This window comes from Rhinatrema bivittatum, chromosome 12 (genome assembly GCF_901001135.1).
Source record: "Rhinatrema bivittatum chromosome 12, aRhiBiv1.1, whole genome shotgun sequence".
Classification (NCBI taxonomy): domain Eukaryota; kingdom Metazoa; phylum Chordata; class Amphibia; order Gymnophiona; family Rhinatrematidae; genus Rhinatrema; species Rhinatrema bivittatum.
The window spans coordinates 31299206-31321479 of NC_042626.1; the positions used below are offsets into that span (position 1 = coordinate 31299206).

Sequence of the window (22274 nt, forward strand, 5' to 3'; positions counted from 1 at the left end):
GGATACTGAGGTTGCTCAAAGATGTGCTGGTGGGTCCTCGGTGGTGGGAAAACTAATGGAGACTCTGCTGAAGGAAAGGATAGTGAACTATCTACAATCTGTTGTTTGCTCGACCCGAGGCACCATGGATTCACCAGGGGAAGATCCTGTCAGACAAATCTGATTGATTTTCTTGATTGGGTGACTAAAGAATTGGATCAGGGAAAAGCGCTCAATGTGATTTACTTGGATTTTAGTAAAGCTTTTGATATGGTCCCATATAGAAGACTCGTGAACAAAATGAGAAGCTTGGGAGTGGATGCCAAGGTAGTGTCGTGGATTGCAAAATGGTTGACTGACAGGAGACAGTGTGTAATGGTAAATGGAACCTACTCTGAAGTAAGAATGGTAAGTGGAGTGCCACAGGGATAGGTTTGAATCCGGGCAGTAGTAACTTACGCGCGCCGGCAGGGCAGGCCCTGACAAGGCCGCTATGTCGGGGCACTCGGCCACGCCCCCGGGCCGCCCACACGCCCCCGATCCCAAACCATGCCCCCTGGCCACGCTACCGACCGCCCCTTTTTGCAAGCCCTGGGACTTACGCACGTCCCGGGGCTTGCACGCGCTGCCGAGCCTATTCAAAATAGGCTCGGCGTGCGCAGGGGGGGTTTGGGGTAGGTTTTCGGTGGGTACACGCGTATCCCTTTGAAAATCTACCCCTATGTCTGATACTTTGTTGCAACTCCAGCATTGCTCTCTGCATTCATGGCAAAGGTTAAGGGAAATTGGATTCAAACAGCATCCGAGGGCCCTGACTTTACGGTCTGGTAAACTGATAAGAATGAGGGTAACTTGCACAGTGCGGCTGATACTGGCATAAGCTTGCTGGGCAGATCATTTGGTCCTTTTCTGCCCTCATTTCTATGTTTGTTTTTGGAGCTTGCACAGTGAGCTTGGAATTTCTTTTTAATCAGGCCAGTGGTGCCCCAACAATTAGGACTGTTTCTGTATTTTTAGCCACATTTTCTTGGTCTCTGCATCATTTGGTACTTTAATGATGATCTCTCTCTGCATTCCTAGTAAAGAATAGTTGCTTGGTATTGACCTTCTATACTAATGTTTTTGTTGTAGTTTCCCCTTTCTGGTTTTCTAGCATCAAGCTTTTTATTGGTTGGTCTGAGAATGAATAATTATATTCTGTGACTTACACACAGTATGTATGTAAGAAAGAATGACAAAGTAAGATGTGGTGGAAGGTAAGGATGGAGCTGGGTTATTTTGCTAGCCCCTTCTGTCTGTGGCGATCCTGGATTAGAATACACAATACAAATGCTGAAAATCCCAGATAGCTCTTTGCTTATCAGCATATTCAGCACATTCCAAGGACGCTTCTTCATCTCCATGCACCATCCACAGAAGCAAAAAGTGAGTGTGTCCTCCATTTCATTGCTGCTTGTGACAAGTTCTTCTCTGAAGGTCTGTAGACAGGCGCACTATAAGGTAGCATGGCTCATTCACTACAATAACCAGGAAGCAGGATCATGATCAGAGAGAATTGCTGAGAATGAAGAAGCTGCGATCATATTTGGTTCAACACACACAAAACTTGATGCCAACACTCCCAGTGTAATGTTAGATGAGAAAAATGTAAGAATGGCATTGTTCACAAAAGTATAAGTACCAAATTATTATTATATACTACATATGGTGAGAGAGAGGATGTTTCAAGTTCTTTGACATGCAAAAAGGTATAGAAAATAGTATCAATTGTATTAGGTGCTATAGGCCTGATTAAGAAGAATTTCAAGGTCTTCTTGTTATGTTGCCTGTTTATATTGCACCCTACAAGCTACAGCAGGAAGCTCTCTTTGGCAAATTGCAAGTATTAAGAAAAGCACTAGCATTAACTTTGAGAGAGGGAGATTGTACCCAGCATAGGATGTTCATTCTTGTCAGGGTATGAACAAAACAAAGTAATTTAAAAACATGAACCTAAGGCTGAGCTGCTGACCTCAAAGCATCAGCTTGTGTGATCGGTGGACACCGTACAAAGATCATAGCAATTGCTTATAATGCCTTTTTACAGCCTTGGCTATTTTCATCTTTTCATCAGTTTTATATATTACAAAAGACTTCTTTGAACATCTGTCGGGTAGCATTGCTTCTAAGGTAGGATGTGGATTATGGACTACTTTGTGGTAAAAGGGAAACTGGAACAGTTCTGCTTATTGTGCTGGAAATAGAGATGACAACATTGTAGACTATATGCTACATTTATATAAAGGAACCAAAAAGTGAAAAAAATCGGAGAAAATACCATAAACAAGATCTCACTTTACATACAATGGGAAAGATGAAGGAACTTGCATCTCAGAATTTAAATGACGTTTCATGCTGAACAGGGTCAGACTTGAAAGATTTCAAGTTTCTGTAACATCATAATGTATAATCGTATTATCATTGGTCATAGTGAGTTTCTCTACTCAATGTTAAATTTTAAGCCAAAAAAAAAAAATGTTAAGTGATTTTTTTTTCTTTGCATATAAAAATATTTATTTTTATTTATTTATTTATTCTTTTTATATACCAACATTTGATCTCAATATGAGATGATACAAAAGCTGAATTTATCTTAAGCTTGCTAGTCAGTACGGAGGCTTATTCAAGGATCAGGAATATAAAGGATCACTTTAATGTACACTTAACATATAGATAGAATCATTTTGTGTACTAGGGATGTCCATAATATTCAGCACGGCTCACTTAGAATAAATGTTGAAATAGTGTTTCACTGTTCAATCTGGCTTATATTGCTTCCTTTGTAAATGCTGTAACTATGCAGTGCAACATCATAAGTAAATCACTGATGCATCATGGATGGTACACTTTAAATCACTGTTAAAAATCTCCCTCATGTTTCAGAAAACACTTTCTTTGATCACGCGGTTTTGTTCTTTTGATTTCCATGATGCCCAATGAAGGTTGAAGGCAGCTAAGAAAAATGTATGCCTGGGGTGCCTAATGACAGATAAATCCATTCCTTTATATTCACTATGGGCCAGATATTCGTGAATACACGCGGGCGTAGATTTGTGCGCGCAACCCGGCACGCAAAAATCTACGCCGCGCGCATGTTATAAAATCCGGGGTCAGCGCGCGTAAGTGCACCTTGTGCACGCGGAGCCTTAGCCCCGTTCCCTCCTCCCCCCTTCCCCTCCCACCTTCCGCTATCTCTAACCCAATCCCCCCTACCTTTATTATTTTATTTACGCCTGCCTGTGCTGGCCAAGTGCCGGCGCACGATCCCCAGGCCCAGCAGCAGTGGAGAGGCCTCTGGCTACGCCCACGCCCATTTTTTCAAGCCCCGGGACTTACACGCATCGCCGGACCTATGCAAAATAGGCGGTGCTTGCGCAGGAGCAGGTCTTCGGGGTTACGTGCATAATATACGCGCATAACCCTTTTAAAATCCGCCCCTATGCTTCTCCCTTATCATAGTTTTATCTGAGAAACTGATTTGCATAAAATGGGAATTCAGAATGCTCACAGAATACTTTGATGTACATTCTGGCAAGTAGCTGATAAGATCTTCAAAGACTAAGCTCTTCTTTTTCAGCTATACTCTGTCACAGTCAAGGATCTGATCAGAAAGACTGATAAGAGTTACAAAAAAATAAGTTCTAACAGCACGATAGAATACACCATTCGAAAGCTAGAGCCTGGTGGAAAATACAATGTGATTGTCCAGTTGTTGAACATGAGTAAAGAATCCAGTGTAAAAGTTAATACAGGTAAGCAAACAGAACTAAAGTACATATTTTTTGTTGTCTGGATTTGTTTTTACTTAAATTGTATTCAGTTATGATAGCTATAATAGATTATACTGTCAAACATAAAGATAGCTTTAATTTTGCTTTTAACCATCAAGCAACCATAGAAATATCTATTAACTATTAAAGGACATATGCACAATTTACACAGGCCATAATTTAGATTAGACTGTGTACTAGTTTACTAAATCTCAGATTTTGTGTTCTACATTAGGAGAGAGAAAAATTGAGGCCAGTACCCGAAAACGGAGAAGTTCACACGCAGTTTATGATTGATGCATGGGGCATTAATTGCACAGAAGCTGCCTGTTCACAAGAACTGCATTGCCAACTAAAACGTTATATTTTGGTTTATGATGGTCTCTTGGCCAGGCTGTCCTAATAGTGCACATTACAGATTTAGTTGTGGCTGTCTAAAGTAGGTGGGTCTACCATATCCAGGACTGGGACCAGGATATGGCCATTTCATTCATGTTTAATTGTAATGGAGGGTATTTACTTATAATGTCTGTGATTTCATAACTCAAGTGTTGCAGGGGAGGGGTAAGGCTCTTTTAGCATATGACCAGCCTTGGATTTAATATTGTTGGTTTTCCTCTTGGGCCTTTAGAATTAACATCCAGTTAATACCCAGGTCATCAGGATAAGCAAAGCTCTAAGCCATTTCATGGGCGGTATGTTATATCTACAGGAAACGTTGACCTAACAAAATTTCAAAAAAATGCACAATTTTATTGAACCATATGCCCTTGTTATATATAAAATTACCTTTTATTTTCAGTTCCATTATCAGCACCACAATCCTTAAAAATTATTAATGAGCGTGACCACATTTTGCTTTTTTGGAAGAGTCTAGCCTTGAAGGAAAAGAATTTTAACGAAAGTCGGGTATGTATATAACTCAATCAAAGATGTACTGTTTTCATTATGATGTTGAAGCAGCAAGTAAAATTAGCAAAATAAGATCACGGGGTTTAGGGGTTAGTTTAATAGATTAAATAAAAAACCCAAACAAACTTCATACTTTCCTCCCCCAGAAAATACCTGCTCTCCTTTTTCATATTAAGTGGGTATTCAGTATGACCACTCCTGGCATTCTTCAGTGTTTTAATATCTAGGGGTTCTTCTTGATAATTAAAAGCAAAAATGGATACCATCTCTTACGAAAAGGAAGAGCAGGTACTGCTTAAACAAGACACAGGGTGATTATAGTTGATGTAGCTAAAGTGAATTAAAAGGAAACAGAATAGAGGGATACTGAAAAGTGGTATTATTCCACATCACCTTTTAAATTTGATGGAAATTATGGGGCTTCTCTTTGGTTTAAGATGGTGCATACATTTATTATTGAAATGTGCTGTTAGGATATACACAATTTAATGGATACACACTAATGGGACACAGATATTGCAAAGTTTTATTTGTAAGACTCAAACATATGCTGTACGCAGTAATGTGTATTCTTTTCTGTTCACTTTTATGGAGCAAAATAATGTTTGATGGAAGTATTTTTATTACAAGCTTGCTAGTCTGTTTTATCTCCTAACAAAATGTTATGTTTAGGGACCTTTGTTTTCAGTTTTGATTTTATTTTTTCCAGGAATTTCAGTGTTAAATAAATGAACATTTTTGTTCTTGTTTTATTTATTTAACAAAAAACACCAAAGAGCACTTAAAGGGTCCTGTTGATCAAAATAAAACAGCAAAAGGCACCACTCTTGTCAAATATTTATAGAGGCTCCAAAACAATAATATATATTTCTTTCACAAAACTTAAATAGTAACAAGATAGTATGTATATATATCTCTTGTTAAATATTTATAGAGTTGCAAAACAATAATATATACTTATTTCACAAAATTTCAACAGTGACAATATAGTATATTTATCTATATATTCCGTCAGAAAAATTCATATATCTTAAACAATAATATATATTTTTTCACAAAACTTCAATAGTAACAATATAGTATATATATGTCCCGTCAGAAAAGTTCATATATTGTCCATAAAGACTGAGTACACACAGTTTGTGGATTAATCTTGAAGGTACCCGACAGCGGCCGGTGTTTAGCTGCAACTGTGCAGCTTCTTCTATCTATCTACAGTTAGCGGTTTCTGTCCCAGTTTATATGAAAGTTCGTTGTGAGACCTCGAGTCCAAAATAAGGAGTGTCTTGTTCTAAAGGTTCACTAACCCCTGAAGAAGCTGCACAGTTGCAGCGAAACACCGGCCGCTGTCGGGTACCTTCAAGATGTTTAAGTTTTGTGAAAGAAATATATATTATTATTTTGGAGCCTCTATAAATATTTGACAAGAGTGGTGCCTTTTGCTGTTTTATTTTTATTTTATTTATATACCAAAGTTCGTATGGACATCACATCGGTTTACATAAAACGATAGGGAAGAGGAGGAAGAGAGATCGGAAGAAAAAGTTACATTATAACAAATAACTGAATAAATAGGTTAAATTATATTTACCTGAAAAAACAGCAAGACTGTTTTTTTTTCCCACTGATTTTTTTCATTTTTGTTCTTATAATAAATGCTGATAAATTCTTGGGAATAATAAAATAAAAACTGAAGCAAAGGTCCCTAGTTATGTTTTACTTGTATACCACCTGCCTAAGACAACACTATAATAGTTAAAATACAGCATCAAACTAATAACTCAGTAATACAATACAAAAATACATGATTAACAATTCATACCTACAGCAGTAAAACAGAACAATAACATCTAAAATACTTGCCCCAACATAAAAATCCATCAGTAAGTAAAATTCATCTATAGAACCATAGCCTAGGCCACCCACTTTCACTAGAGAGGAAGAAGGCAGTGGTCCAGCCAAACAGTAGATACGTGCAGTGCAAACAAGGAAGGATGAAGAGATGCAGTACCCTAAGCAGTGCTGCTGGAATTCGTGTAGAGCAGAGCTCAACAAATCCTGGGCACCAAGTTACCATAGTGTCTAGAAAATTGCATTGTAACAGCTGGGATTTTCTTGCCCTGCAAGCCCTGCCCTTAAATAGCAATATGTACAGCTGCCACCAAGAACCCCCTCAGGACAGCTCTTCTCTTCTGGTTAAGTTCTCAGTGAGAGAAAATGGAAGGGACAAAAAAAATTGTTTTAAAAAAACTTCTGTGTTCTTTTTTTTTTCTTATATAAATTTTAATGAGCATAAAGAATTTGTGCCACCTGTGCTGTGGCTGCTGAGAATCTAGTTGTTGAACCTGCTGATATCCACAGTCTTCTGCCGGCAGGGTTACGAAGTACACATGTATGACAGCGTGACGAATATCACCACCTGTCTGGGAAACACCACTGACAACTTCTTCAAAATCTCCAACCTGAAGCTGGGCCATAACTATACGTTCACAGTCCAAGCCAAATGTCTCTACGCCGGGCAGATCTGTGGCGATCCTGCGTTGCTGCTCTATGATGAACCAGGAGCTGGTAAGGAGATTAAACTCTGAAAAAGAAAAACACATTTTGATTTCATTTTCACCACCTTCTTTTTTATTATTATTATTTGGTTTGGTCTTTTATCTGTTTCACCCCTGCAGTTCCCCTCTCCCCAGACTGTATGCCCAGGTGGCACTAGCAGCCCCAAGGGCTGGAGGGACAGGGGTTTTTTTTGAGCGGCATCCTCAGTGCTACTCATTGCCCAATAGGTGCAGCCACAGTAATAACACCTATCTTCCCTCCCTCTCTGGCCCTGAGCGCACCACACATGATTGACATTTTAACTCATAACTTACGTTTTGTTTTTTTTATTAAATATCAATGCAAGAATACAAGCAGAACCACAAGGCACATTTGTTCCTTATGCCTTTCATAGCTCTTATATCCATTTCCATTTCCCCTCTTTGCATCCCTCCTAGAATTTTTATTTATTTATTTTTAAATCGTCAGAGTGGTGGCAAGATTCACCTAGCTTGTCTTAATATCTGCTCAATCTAGCCACAAATTGGCCCACAAAATGCACTTTTTTTTTTTTTTGCAGTTCCCATACCTTGGCTTGAAACTGCTATATTTCATTTATCGAATGATAGTGCCTTCTGGCAACAGGATTTATCACTTAACGCAGTATTACCTTTTTTTATGTTGTTTACTTTATTCCTGAAGTGAATAAAGTCTACCATTTGTTTCAAAAGCTCCTCATACATAACCACTCCCACTGTTTTGTACCTAACTAAATAGGGGTATTGTATTGCTGCTGATCTTTTCAAGGTATGACTGCCTTACCGGCATAAAATTGTGACAAGCCTGAATACATCATAAACAAATGAATTAGTCGCCTTGAAAGAAGGTGATGATGGGAAAAAGTGTTAAAATAAAATGTCAACCATAAAGAAAACTGGAAAACAAGAGCCAAGAAATAGGCAGTGACATTTTAAAGAATCTATCAAGTATGACTGCCTTAAGGGAGCACTTGTTTTTTCTCAAATGCAGTGATTTATAAGTTATTATTGTGGTGCATGGCTGGTTAGCAGTTACAGCCACAGAGCGCCTGAGAATAATGCATTACAATTGCTGGCTGGGGGGGTGGAGGTTCCTTCTGCACTATAGACGGGTGCCAAAGGAAATGGGAGGAGCTAGCTGCAGCTGTGATTGACAAGACGTCAGGCTCTGCAGCACATTAAAACTGCTCTAGCCTTCTGAAAAAATCCGTTTGTAGCAGGTATTGTAAGTTATTACTGGGCAGCACAGGGTTTCACAGTAATAGCTTACAAAGGATTTTCCAATTCCTATCCAAAGTTGCATATCAGTAGTGACATGCAGTTAAAAATGGAAAGCAGTAAATAAAATATCTTCTTAAAAATTAGTTTAATAACGGAACTGCTAACATATTTGCTTTAATGAAGAAAACAGCTGGGCCAGTGGTAATGCTGTGCCCTGCAATGCAGAAACTCATTGATTCAAGCCCAAGTCAAGTCCTCCATTCCCTGAGTCAGCTGGGGATGCTGGAAGTTGTAGTTTTCTCTTTATATTGCTACACCGCTGCTTTTCCCAAAAAGGGAAGCCATGTCCCTACTATCTCTAGGGAAATGATAGGCTGTATCACACAGCTACAATAACACTTTTCCCCCTCAATGCAACAAGTTTCCCCACCTCAAACAAATACAGCATCTTAAAATATCGAAATACAATCCATCACAATATAAATAAAATTAAAGTCACCCAAATAACCGATTATAAAACCTTCTCTCCAGAACATGCACTCAAGCAGCCTGCTTTGTACAGCAAGAGACTAAAACCTACACTCAGAAGCAAGGAACAACAGGATCCCACAGACAAAACTCCCATCAGACCCAAGTGGATAGCAGAGGGGCAGCCCCCTTTGGATTGCACTGTTGAAGGCAAGCTGCCGCCCTCAAATGGGCATTGACATCACTCAGAGGTGGGGCTCAGGTCCATGGCAAATGAGGATGGTTGTGCAGGGGGGGGGGGGGGGAAGCAGTTTTCACCAACCCCTCCTCATTGAGTCTCTCTGAGTCTGGCTGCAGTTCTTTTCTGCTCCCCAGCCAGCCCTCGTCTTATGGCCGGCACTGGATTATATATCACTTGGGGAAGTGGGGCTCAGATTCAGACCTCATGGCAGATGAGGAAAGCTTGTTATTGTGTGGATGCAAAATATACAGCTCAACTAGCTCCTGGTTTTGAAAAGAGCCAGCTAACACATCATTCAGTGGTAGCGGAGCAGCGCGGATAAGAAAAAATCCAAAAAAAATCAAAGGCCTTTGTATCAGCTCCACAGGAACGGATCCTCAGACCTTAGATCTATCTGGTAGAAGGCTAGTTCATAATATCATGCTCTCTTCTTGCATATCCTCGTACCAACTTTGTATGATAAAATACATGGCTTGCAATTTTTTAGACTCCCTCCCAACAAACACGAGGAGTTTTTCAACTTAATATCTAGGGGGGGGAGTGGTGGGCAGGATGAGTGTGGAAAACATCTAGTAAGGGCTGCTTATATTTTCAATATGGCAGCAAGAGGGTTGCCCCTATCTATAGGGGCTCATAGGATGACCTGGCTTCTGTTATCTGGCCTACAAGAAGATACACATCAGGCTAGCAAATGCCCTTATATAAGAGATAATCTCTTTGGTTTTAAAGTAAACAGTGAATTTCATTAAAGACAACTGCGTTGATGTCCAACAAAATTAAATTAATTCAAATGGACAATCAAGTGTCAATGTTATACAGTAACAAACGAAGTGAAGAGTATCATATTCCCTGTGCTTGGAGTGGGTAAGAGCTCAGACTTCTGTCTTCCAGGCACAGAGAGTATGATGGTGGACAAACTTAGCTGCGTTCTCAGCCCTTATGAATGGTTTCTAAACTGTCATGTGGCAAACTATATTTCTTTGGTGGAGAACCTCAGAAACACTTCACTACCCATCTCAACAACAAAGTGCAGACATTTTCTTCCAGACTGAATCGGATACCTTTCTCAGTACATTGGGGGATTTATGCCTATCCTCTGTTTTTGTTTTATTCATTCATTCAAATTTTAGACTACCTTCCAACAAAAAATTCAATGTATACATAACATAAAACAAGGACATATAAAGATAAAGATTTGAACATAACAAAAACATAATACAACTAATTCCATATTACAGCCCATGTACATAACACAGAAACAGACATCAATAAAAACTTTTACATATATTTGCCAAGACATTGAGATCATCTTAACATTTCTAGTTAAAATCTGGCTTTATAAATAAGACAGAATATCATCTTATCTTTGCTCAGTTCATGAAAATTAAAAGTATATCCAATTTACTATATTATCACCTCAAAATTCATCACACTCCATGTACCAAAAGGAGCATAATCTGACACTTGTTTTAAATCCAAAAAAAATAAAATAAAATATATAATAAACTCATCCCTCCAATGAGCAAGTCAGCCTAAATGATATGAACTATCAATGACATTAACATCAATCTTGGCTTATATGTCTTAAAAATGAATTCTCTAAAATAACAGAGCACTAATATTGCCAATATCAAAGCATATGCTACTGCAAATCAATTCACATTAATTACAAATGCTAATGGAAGAAAACCTGCCTTAACATACTTTTGTTTTTTTTTTCCCATTTATAGTTTATTCCAACAATAGCAGTATACAGTACAAATATCAAACACACAAAAAACACAGACTGACCATATACACAGATAATACATCCCTGCACAGATATAGAAGTATGTAACATAAACCCTATCCCTAAACATTATACACAAATGTAGACATGTCACCCATCCCCTCCCTCCCCCCCCCCCCCTTATAACTTCCCCATCAAGAGATCTCTGGCAAACACAAATATCTCTCAAGGTCCTGAAATCGGACCATGTAGTGCCCGCTGAGGCTTTATTAATAGACAGTAACTACCTATTGCTATAACAATACATGAAAGGATTCCAAACCCCACAGCACATTGAGCCACCTCCGTGATTAAATGTGACTCATCACTAATGACCAATATACTTAGGTGAATATCATAGGTTAGGATACATATATACAACAACTATCCCCTGGATAACTCTCCATGACTACACAGCTATTCAATGTAAGGTACCCACATTTTTTAAAATCTGGTCAAAGAACCCCACTCGCTTTGCTGTTAATTTCTCCATAACAAACACTTTGTGCAGCCTGTTCTGTATAGACAATGAACTAGGAATGTCAGGCAAACGCCACTGATAGGCGATTTCTCCTTTAGTAGCCAATAAAACGTTTGTAAAAAAATGTATACTCCAAATCAGTTTGAGACTGTGTTGGTATACCTAGCAGAAGTGATTTCAGGACCCGTGTCACAGAACTCCATGTAATATCCCGAAAAGCAGGGAGATATGGGCATGCCTGGGGTCGGCGCGTGCCACATGGATTTTAAGAAGCACTCGGGCATGCGCATATTTTCTGGTACACACACAAATCAGAATGTTCAAAAAAGGGGGTGTCTGTGTGTGTAACCGGGGGTACCCACTGCGTAACTTTACCTCTGTTATTGCTGGCGTGTAAGTAAAAAAAAAAAAAAAAGTCAGGGCTACTCAGCAGGGTTTTAAGGGTTGGATCTAAACAGGGGAGAAGGAGGCCTTTAAAACTAGGAGGGTTAGAAAGTCCTAGCCCTACTCTGCGTTAACTGGGAAAAGGGTAATTAGCACAGCGTTCACCCCTTTAAGATTCTTCTCATGCGGTAGACGCGGCATTTGCGTGCATATGTGCACGTCTATATAAAATTGAGCACACATACAGCCAATATTATAACATATGCGTGTGTATGTTATAAAATGACCATTTCCAGTGGCACGAGCTGGCATACACATGCGGGTATTAAAATTCACCTTTTGGTGTGCACGGGCGGGCAAAAAATCCAATGGAATGTTAGGTATTTGCCTCTATTTTCCATTCCTTTCCTATCATAATGCCTTTTATTGACCCATGCCGTGACCGCACCTTGAGTGGTGTGTGCAATTTTGGCCACACTATCTTAAAAAGATATAGCGGAACTAGAAAAGGACAACCAAAATAAATGGGATGGAATAGCTCTCCTATAAGGAAAGGCTAAAAACAGCCAGGAGAAGACACAATAATAAATAAATCTTGAGAAGGAACAGTTATTTACCCTTTCAAATAAGACTGGGGGCAGTTTATAAAGCCAATCAATAATACACCCAAAATAAATCAGGGAAAGTGTCGTTTACAATCAGTGCACAATTAAACTGTAGAATTTGCTGCCAGGTGATATGGCGAAAGAAGTTAGTGTAACTGGGTTTAAAAAGGGTTTGAACAGGTTTCTGGGGGAACTGTTCTGGCCATAAACTATTATTAGCCATAAAGATGGGCAAGTCACTGGTTATGAGCAAGGAGGACTGGATCTGTTCTGTGGGATCCAGCCGGGTACTTGTGGCCAGGAATGGCCATTGTGGGAGACAGGATGCTGAGCTTGATGGACCGTAGGACTTCAAGTTGTTCAAAATACTGCTGCCAAGCTAATCTACAGAAAAAAGAAATTTGATCACATTACTCCCTTTTTGTGGGATTTAACCTGGCTTCCTATCTCGTTGCGTATCTACTTCAAGATAGGCTGCCTTACTTTCAAGGTACTACAATGGGTTATTCCACCATATCTAGCATGTCTTATTGCTCCTTACCACCCCACAAACTCACTCCAGTCTTCTCAGCAGGAGCTTTTGATTATTCCTTCCTCCAGAGAGATTAGGCCAGAAGGTACTAGAGACAGATTTGGTTTTCCTTTTTGGCTACTATATGGAATTCTTTTCCTCTATCATTATGCTTGGAAAAAGACTACCTGAAATTTAGGAAATCTTTGAAACTTTCTTGCTCATTAAAGCCTATCCTTCTGACTGCTAATTTCTACTACATTTTACCTGCTGAGACTTATTTTTATTTTTAATTTTATGGTTTACTGTTTTTGTTTTATTGATTGCTAGTTATTGTTCATGTCTTTGTTTAGTTAGGTGATTATTTTATGTTTAATTATCATATGTAAGCTGATTATTTTACTGTTTTTAGTTATAATGTTAGTCAGTTTAATAAATTGTACATCACTTTCATCTCTTATTGTTATACTCAGTCAGGAACACAACTCCAAAGTAAGGTGAAAGCACATCAAGTCAGCGCTATGGCAGCTTCCTTAACCCACCTCTACTTTGATTTCATAGATGGTATTTTGCAAGGCTGCCACCTGTTTCTTTTGTTCAAAACTTCACTGCTTATTATTGCCTAGAAAATGGTTCATGTCAGTACAGCTGTTTTGGCCAAGCAGTTCTCAAGAGCTTATTTCATTAATTGCTTCAAATCTCTTCTAGCCTCTATCAACAAACAGGTTGCAGTTTTTCACTACTAATTAAGAACATAAATGTTTTTATGTAACCCTCAGCTTGGCAATCCCCACTTGTGTGCCTGATTACAGTCCTGCTTGTCCATGGAGAAAGCAAAGTGTTCTCCACAGGTAGCAGGACAAATCAGCCACACAATCCCATCCTCCGCCCCTTAAAGTTGAAGGCTGGCTTTCTACAAAGACTGAGGAGACGGGTTTTCTGAGAGAACCTTTGTGTCTCAATGCCCTTAGATGATATCACTCAGTTGTGTGCCCAATTTGGCCTACTCTCTACAGCGAACACCTGCTATAGGTAAGCAACTTTGCTTTCTGCACTCATTGCTGCCAGATAACACCACCCACATGCGTGACTGAGTTAGCCTGCTTTTCACAAAGATCACCACTTACAGTTAAACAACTTTGCGCCCCAGCTGGTTCATCCCTGAATTTTAGTAGTTCTTCCATTTACCACTCTCGGACCTCTAGAAGGGCTACCACAGAGGCGATGTTTACAGCCATTGCTCAAGGAAGGCTGAATTCAGGGGCCATGATCACAGGATTTTGGGGGGAACCCTGGAGCATGGCCCCCAGCCGAAGAACTGTCACTATAAAATGATCAGATTAAATATGGTGGGTGGGGAGGGAAAAGTTATAATTTAGGGGAAAAATCCCTACCTAGTTAGAAATGTAGGCGCATTGTGCAAAGATCCCAAGCATGGTTCCAGTTCAGCTGGAAGGAGGTACTACTAGGTTAAAAAGAAAATAATGGAAACACTTCAGAATATCTACCGGTAATTGATGGTTGCCAGTGTTCATGGATTGATATGGCTACATAATGGGTTTTAAAAATGTTCTTTTTAGAGAATGTGTAGTGCAGGTTCAACTTAAATATTTATTTTATTTATTGGCACAGACTACTCTCCACTTAAGACTGAAAAATCCACGGATGTAGCTGCCATAGTAGTACCAGTTTTATTTCTCTTACTCGTGGCGATGGGTTTTGGGTTCGTTCTACTATACGTGCGGCACAGGCGGCTTCAAAATAGTTTTACTGCTTTTGCAAACAGCCACTACAGCTCGCGTCTGGAATCAGCCATCTTTTCATCTGCTGATGATTTGGGTGAGTAATATGTATGTGTGGTCATTGTTTTCAAATGCTAAAATGTAAAGGCATTCCCCTTCGTGCATCCTAGTTTTAAATATTCCCCTTATCTTTTATCCCTTGTTAACAATTTCTTCTTTATAATTGTTTTACATTTCTGACAAAGGTAATGTATGCTTTTTAGTATAATTTGTTGATTGTTTTATGTAACGCTCACAGGCGAAGTTATGTTTTATTGTAAACCGGTGTAATTTGTATTTTATACAGGAATGTCAGTATATAAAAGTTAAAAATAAATAATAAATAATAAGGCATGTTGGTCGATTTTTAAGACCTGCGTGCGCGCACATGGACGCACCAATTTTATAACATGCGTGCGTCGCCATGCACGTTATAAAATATGATGTCCGCACTCACGTACATGCCAGATTTTAACATCCGCACGTGCATGTGTGGGCAGCCTCTGACTCACGCACGCGGGGAGGGGAATTTTCAAATTACACCTGGCAACGCGATCGGCCATTTTTCCAGCTCCCTCCCAGTCCACTCCAATTAAGGAGTGGACTGAGAGGGAACTTTCCTACCCCTAACCCTACTTTCCCTTCCCTGACCCCAAAACTACCCTAATTAATCTATGTTTTTTAATTTTTTAACTTACCCGCTCCTTTGAGCAATAATAAGTTCTGCGCGCCAGCCGGCTGCTTCCCCTGTTGCAAAATGCGTGCAGTGCGCACAAGGCCCGGCCACGCACATAAACCCCGAAATTGACGCACGTCGCCCTTTTAAAATCCGGGCTTATATGTATAACAATTAACATAGGACAGTTTCTCTTAACAGACAAGAGACACAATCTGTTTAAATCAGACCCTGGCATGGTTTGCAAAGGCTCAGCAGGGTGCAAACAATGTTTCAATAACTCACTTAAGTTAAGTTTCATTCTCATTTTTATTTCATTCTGGAGGCCCCCCTTGCTTGGTCACGTGCGGCTTCTGCAAATCTGACTGCCTCTGTGCCAGGGCTCATCAGAACACTATAAAAGCTGCACTTGGGAAGAAAGTGTTTTAAAAATGTGTGGCCACAATATTGTTTTTAAAATGAAAAGTTATATATACTAAAACAAAGAGAGACCTAGGAAGAAGACTCAAAGAGGAAACTAACATCAATCAGGCACTTTGCCTATTTTTGCTAATACTGGTGCTGCTTCTCTTCCCGCCATTGTCCACTTTATTTTGTTGAATTTTCAAAATGTAAGTCAAAGTATGTTTCCTGTAGGGACAAATTTAGTAAGTCTATCAGCAATGCTTTGATCAGCAGAATTTCTCCAGCAATTTTGTGGGTCATCAGATGTTAATTCAATGTCCATGTAGGGGGAAATATATAGCTCTCTAAATCCACTCCCAAAAGTATGCATAGCTGTGCTGCCTACAACCTGGTTGCAGTTAATGCACAAATGATTAAGAGACCTTTATAATCTAGGGTTCATTAATGTGACTAGTAATTAAGGCATGGTCCTTTTTGCTTTTCAGGAGATGATGAAGATGCTCCTATGATAACTGGATTTTCAGATGATGTCCCTATGGTCATCGCATGAAGAACATTTCCCTCTCTCTCTGTAAACCAAATAGTGTAAATATTTTATTTGATAAAAATAGTGGATTGTTTTTATTTTTCAAATGCACTTTCAGTTGCAATATGTTATTTTTATATGGGCCAAAAATACACTTTGTAGTACACAACTGTGAAATGCAAACCAGATTCAGTAAATGGCTATGGTACTTTGATTTAACTTTAAATTTGGTCTTACAAGGCTATGCTTGCTGGGCATGCTTTTAAGCTTGTGAGATATTACTGTTAACCAAATGGACTTATGTTTTATTTTTCTAAGATAAGGCTTATTTAAAATCAAGAAATATTGTATTGTAGTTCCCAAAGCGACACTTAAAAAATAATTTGGGATTGGACATTTTTATATGAAAGTAGTTTTGTTTAATTTATTGAAAAAACTTTTTTAGACTGTTATCAGCCAAATACAGTTTTCAGAAGGGGGTGAAGGTCATGCAGAGGGAGCTGTGTCCATGCACGTTTGTCACCTTGTATGGGCCACTTTGTGTACTAAGTGCCATGTTCTCATTAAGAGCTATATAGGTTAACAGAAGAAAAAGTAATACAGTCAGATGATTGTATAATCCTAATCTTCTTTCAAGTAATATCTCCTTTTCTATAACATAGCCCTACCAGCTAGTGCCATACACTGAAGCAAATACTGTTTAATTTAATGAAAACACAAGGTACAATATGTAATGAACATATGCTATGTATTTGTCTTTAATCATATTCACTCTTGTACAGACAGTGATGTGGCCTACACTATAAAACCAGTTTCCCTGATGTGTCCCCATTAGCCATACTTATTCTGTAGCCATGCTCATCACCAGCATCTCTTAAAAGACACTAGGATTACATCTTTCAAAAGCTCCCTTGTCCATTTTGTTTTTCCTAATATTACTGTCACAGCATTTCCACTTAATGGAAGGCCACTGAAAGTATAAATCACCGTGGATGAGCAGGTTTGCTGTGGAACTGGACTCCATTTCAAGATGGTAATCCATATAAAAATAATAATTCAAAAGTGAAAACTCTGCAATTGATAGCTCCCTGCAAAACGAAAGTCAGTATCAAATTATCTTAATGTTGAACTCTGAATGTTTTACACTGTCACTTTTTCCCCTCAGTATTGTACCTCCATATATTTTATTTTACCTCTAATCTTAAGAAGTCAATTTGTAAACAGGCCATGATTAGGTAAACTACCTTACATCTGCGGGAAATGATCTGCACCTTGTAGTAGTGCTCTCCCAAGAAGGACCTAGTACTGTTGCAAACTAGCTTTATTCTAAAAGAAAAGATGGAAACAATACTTTTCTAAGAGTAAAACGATATCTTTTTGAATGGACTAATCTAAGGAAAAATACATTTTTTCATAAGGCACATTTATTACTGTCTAGAGTAAAACTATATGTGATTGAGTTATTACATTCTCAATAAATACAGGTATGGCCAGCTAGCTTTGCAGTCTACACTTTCATTACATGGTTTATTTAATTCCCCTTTTTCTAAACAATTTAATGGTATAGTGCTGACAGTATAAATATGCAGCATTGCGCAAGGTTAAAACAAGGGAAGTCAAAACAGAGAAAAAAAACTAAGGGGTAGATTTTTAAAGTTATGTGCAGGCGTAGATTTGTTCGAGCAACCCGGCGCAAACAAATCTACGCCCGATTTTATAAGATGCGCACGTTTATAAAATCCAGGGTTGGCGTGCGCAGGCAGGTGCACAATTGTGTGCCGAGCAGCCTGCCTCCAACGTGGTAGTGTGGTAATAATGGGAGATTTCAATTACCTCAATATTGTCTGGATAAGTGTAACATCAGGGTATGCTAGAGAGAGAAAGTTCCTGGATGGAATAAATGACAGCTTCATGGAGCAATTTGTTCAGGAACTGATGAGAGAGGGAGCAATTTTAGATCTAATTCACAGTAGAGTGGTAGGGCCACTTGGCAACAGTAATCATATGATCACATCTGAATTAATGACTGGAAGGGGGACAGTAAGTAAATCCACAGCTCTAGCACTAAACTTTCAAAAGGGAAACTTTGCTAAAATGAGAAAAAAAGTTAAAAAAAAAACAAAAACCTGAAAGGTGGAAGGTCGGTCAAACAATCGCTGGCATGGCTAAAAAGTGAAAAAAGGCTATTTTATCCAAAAGATCTTCATTAAAAACTTGGAATAAGGATCCATCAGAAGAAAATAGGATAGAGTATAAGACACTGATAAGAAAGGCTAGGAGAGAATTTGAAAAGAAGTTGGCCATAGAGATAAAAACTTAAAAATATATCTGAAGCAGAAAACCTGTGCAGGAGTTGCTTGAACCGTTAGAGGATCGACAGGTTAAAGGGCACTTAAGGAAGATAAGGCCATCGCAGAAAGGCTAAACAAATTCTTTGCTTCGGTATTTACTGAAGAGGATGTTGGGGAGATACCCATTCTGGAGACTGTTTTCAAGGGTGACTATTCACATGAACTAAACCAAATCATGGCAAACCTGGAATATGTGGTAGGCCAGGTTAAACTGAAGAGTAGTAAATCCTCTGGACCAGATGGTAAAAACCCCAGGCTTCTGAAAGAACTCAAAAATGAAATTTCAGACCTATTATAATTTTACCCTATCATTAAAATCATCCATTGTACCTGAAGATTGGAAGGTGGCCAGTGTAACCCCAATATTTAAAAAGGGCTCCAGGGGTGATCCAGGAAACAACAGTCTGGTGAGCCTGACTTCGGTGCCGGGAAAAATTGTGGAAACTGTTAAAGAATAAAATCACAAAACATTTAGAGAGACATGGTTTAAGGGGACACAATCAGCATGCATTTACCCAAGAAAAGTCTTGCCTCACAAATCTCCTACATTTTTTTGAAGGGGTGAATAAGCATGTGGACAAAGGTGAACCGGTAGATGTGGAGTATTTGGATTTTCAGAACACGTTCAACAAAGTCCCTCATGAGAGCCTTCTAAGAAAACTAAAAAGTCATGGGATAGGAAGCAATGTCCGTTTATGGATTGCAAACTGGTTAAGAGACAGGAAACAGAGAGTAGGATTAAATAGTGGGGTGCCTCAGGGATCTGTACTTTGACTGGTGCTTTTTAATATATTTATAAATGATCTGGAAAGGGGTATGACAAGTGAGGTGATCAAATTTGCAGATGACACAAAATATTACAGAGTAGTTAAATCTCAAGAAGATTAAGATAAATTACAGGAGGACACTGTGAGACTAAAAGATTGAGCTTCCAAATGGTAGATACAATTTAATGTGAACAAGTGCAAGATGATGCATATAGGGAAAAATAACCCTTGCTGTAATTACACAATGCTAGGTTCTAAGGAGTTACCACCCAGGAAAGAGATCTAGGCGTCATAGTGAATAATACATTGAAATTGTCAGCTCAGTGTGCTGCAGCAGTCAAAAAAGCAAACAATGTTAGGAATTATTAGGAAGGAAATGGCAAATAAAACAGTGGATGTCATAATGCCTCTGTATTGCTTCATGGTGAGACTGCACCTTGAATACTGTGTGCAATTCTGGTTGCCACATCTGAAAAAAGCTTTAGTTGCACTGGAGAAAGTACACAGAAGGGCACCCAAAATAAGAAGCATGGAATGGCTCCCCTATGAAGAAAGGCTAAAGAGGTTAGGGCTGTTCAGTCTGGAGAAGAGACGACTGAGGTGAGGATATGATAGAGGTATACAAAATCATGAAAGGCCTTAACAGGTTAAGTAAATTGGTTATTTTCTCTCTCAGATAGGACTAGGGGGCACCATATCAAGTTAGCAAGTAGCTCATTTAAAACAAAGAGAAAATTCGTTTTCATTCAGTGCATAGTTAAGCTCTGGAATTCATTACCAGAGGATATGGTTACAGCAGTTAGTATAACTGGGTTTAAAAAAGGTTTAGATAAGTTCCTAGAGAAAAAAAATCCATAAACTGCTATCAGTAAGGAATAGTAGCTTGAGATCTATTTAATATTTGGGTCAGTGGTCAATTTAATAATGCCTCAGTAGTCAAGGTGCAATTCTGGTCACCACATCTCAAAAAAAATATATAGTTGCACTTAAGAAGATACAGAGAAGGGTGACCAAAATGATAAAGGGGATGGAATGAATTCCCTATGAAGAAAGGCTAAAGATGTTACAGCTACTCAGCTTGAAGAAGAGATGGCTGAGGAGGGATATGATAGAGGTCTAGACAATTATGAAAGCACTTGAACAGGTAAATGTGAATCAGTTATTTACTCTTTCAGATAATACAAGGACTAGGGGCACTCCATGAAGTTAGCAAGTAGCACTTTTAAAACAAATTGGAGAAAATTATTTTTCACTCAACACACAATTAAGCTCTGGAATTCATTGCCAGAGGATGTGGTTAAGGCAGTCAGTGTAGCTGGGTTAAAAAAAGGTTTGGATAAGTTCCTGGGTAACAAGTCCAAAAACTGCTATTAATCATCTTGACTTAGGGGCGGATTTTAAAAGGAGCGCGAATAGCCTACATTTGTTTGCGCTCCAGGCGCAAACAAAAGTACGCTGGATTTTAGTAGATACGCGCGGAGCCGCGCGGAGCCGCGCGTATCTGCTAAAACCTGGATCGGCGCGCGCAAGGCTATGGATTTTGTATAGCCGGCGCGCGCCGAGCCGCGCAGCCTACCCCCGTTCCCTCCAAGGCCGCTCCGAAATCGGAGCGGCCTCGGAGGGAACTTTCCTTTGCCCTCCCCTCGCCTTCCCCTCCCTAACCCACCCGCCCGGCCCTGTCTAAACCCCCCCCCTTACCTCCGGGAGGCGTAAATCCCCGCGCGTCAGCGGGCCTCCTGCGTGCCGGGACGCGACCTGGGGGCGGGTCCGGAGGGCGCGGCCACGCCCCCGGGCCGCCCCGGGCCATAGCCACGCCCCCGGGCCCGCCCCCGGAACGCTCCCGACACGCCCCGAAAACGCTGCGCGGTTCGGGCCCGCCCCCCGACACGCCCCCTCCGAAAACCCCGGGACTTACGCGAGTCCTGGGGCTCTGCACGCACCGGGAGGCCTATGTAAAATAGGCCTACCGGCGCGCAGGGCCCTGCTCGCGTAAATCCGCCCGGTTTTGGGCGGATTTACGCGAGCAGGGCTCTGAAAATCCGCCCCTTAGGGAATAGCTCTGCTTATTATTAGCATAAGTAGCATGGGATCTATTTAACGTTTGGGTACTTTCCAGGTTGAAACCTGGATTAGCTGAGCTTGGTGGCCCCCTCGGTCTGACCCAGTAAGGCAATTGCTTATGTTCTTATCAGGTCTTCAGTTTGTTCTTTATTGGATTCACTTGTGATAGTTGCTATTAGTTTTGTAATGTTTAAGATTGTGCATCTGCCTGGGGTAAAACCTGCTTGTTTAATGTGTGTTAAATTTAGGCGGTATCTTTTATTTTCAGTGCGCAAAGAGTTTTGGATTAATTATAACATCTTAATTTGAGAGCGCGCTATATGAACTCGGCAGGTCAGGATCTCTGTTTTCTCTGAATGTAACCATTAATAAGGTGGTATTTAGAGAAGGTAACATTTTTCCCCTGAATGATGCCATTTAGAATCTTATAGTTTGCTCCAAATTCATCTGAACCTGGAGCTTTCCTGGGTTTCGCTGACCCTGTGATATCCAGCACCGATGGTGCATTCTTGGTAGGATGTGTGTTTATATGGTGGACGTGCTAAGCTTGTGCCTTGAAGCATTAAAACTTTCAGCTCTTAACAGCTAAAAATGAATTAGTGGCCTTTGTCACACTGCGAGGTCTTCGCCTGTCAGGCTAATTTTAAAACGAGTGTGTGAGTGCCCATCCACGCGCGTATGAGCGTGCGAGCAACCCTATGCTGGAATTTTAAATCGTGCGTATGTTTATGCATGTAAGATTTAAAAGACAC

General features: G+C 39.8%; 2 protein-coding genes across 3 annotated transcripts in view; one reads left to right on the top strand and one right to left on the bottom strand.

Annotated features, from left to right (window-relative positions):
• Positions 1 to 17840, top strand: part of SORL1 (sortilin related receptor 1) — a 180604-nt gene extending 162764 nt beyond the window's left edge. Inside the window, exons 44-48 of the mRNA XM_029573496.1 lie at positions 3596 to 3770; positions 4591 to 4697; positions 7076 to 7268; positions 14588 to 14794; positions 16303 to 17840. Of these exons, the coding sequence (XP_029429356.1) occupies positions 3596 to 3770; positions 4591 to 4697; positions 7076 to 7268; positions 14588 to 14794; positions 16303 to 16367 (747 nt within the window). The 3' untranslated portion in view covers positions 16368 to 17840. The remainder of the gene's footprint in view (positions 1 to 3595; positions 3771 to 4590; positions 4698 to 7075; positions 7269 to 14587; positions 14795 to 16302) is intronic.
• RXYLT1 (ribitol xylosyltransferase 1) overlaps positions 5209 to 22274 on the bottom strand; it is a 39134-nt gene continuing 22068 nt past the window's right edge. Inside the window, exon 4 of one of the 2 annotated variants that reach the window (XM_029573498.1) lies at positions 5209 to 7284. The gene's annotated coding sequence lies outside the window, so the exon portion shown is untranslated. Of the gene's footprint in view, positions 7285 to 19082; positions 19139 to 22274 lie in introns of those variants that run through there. The other variant, XM_029573499.1, reaches the window with a different exon arrangement.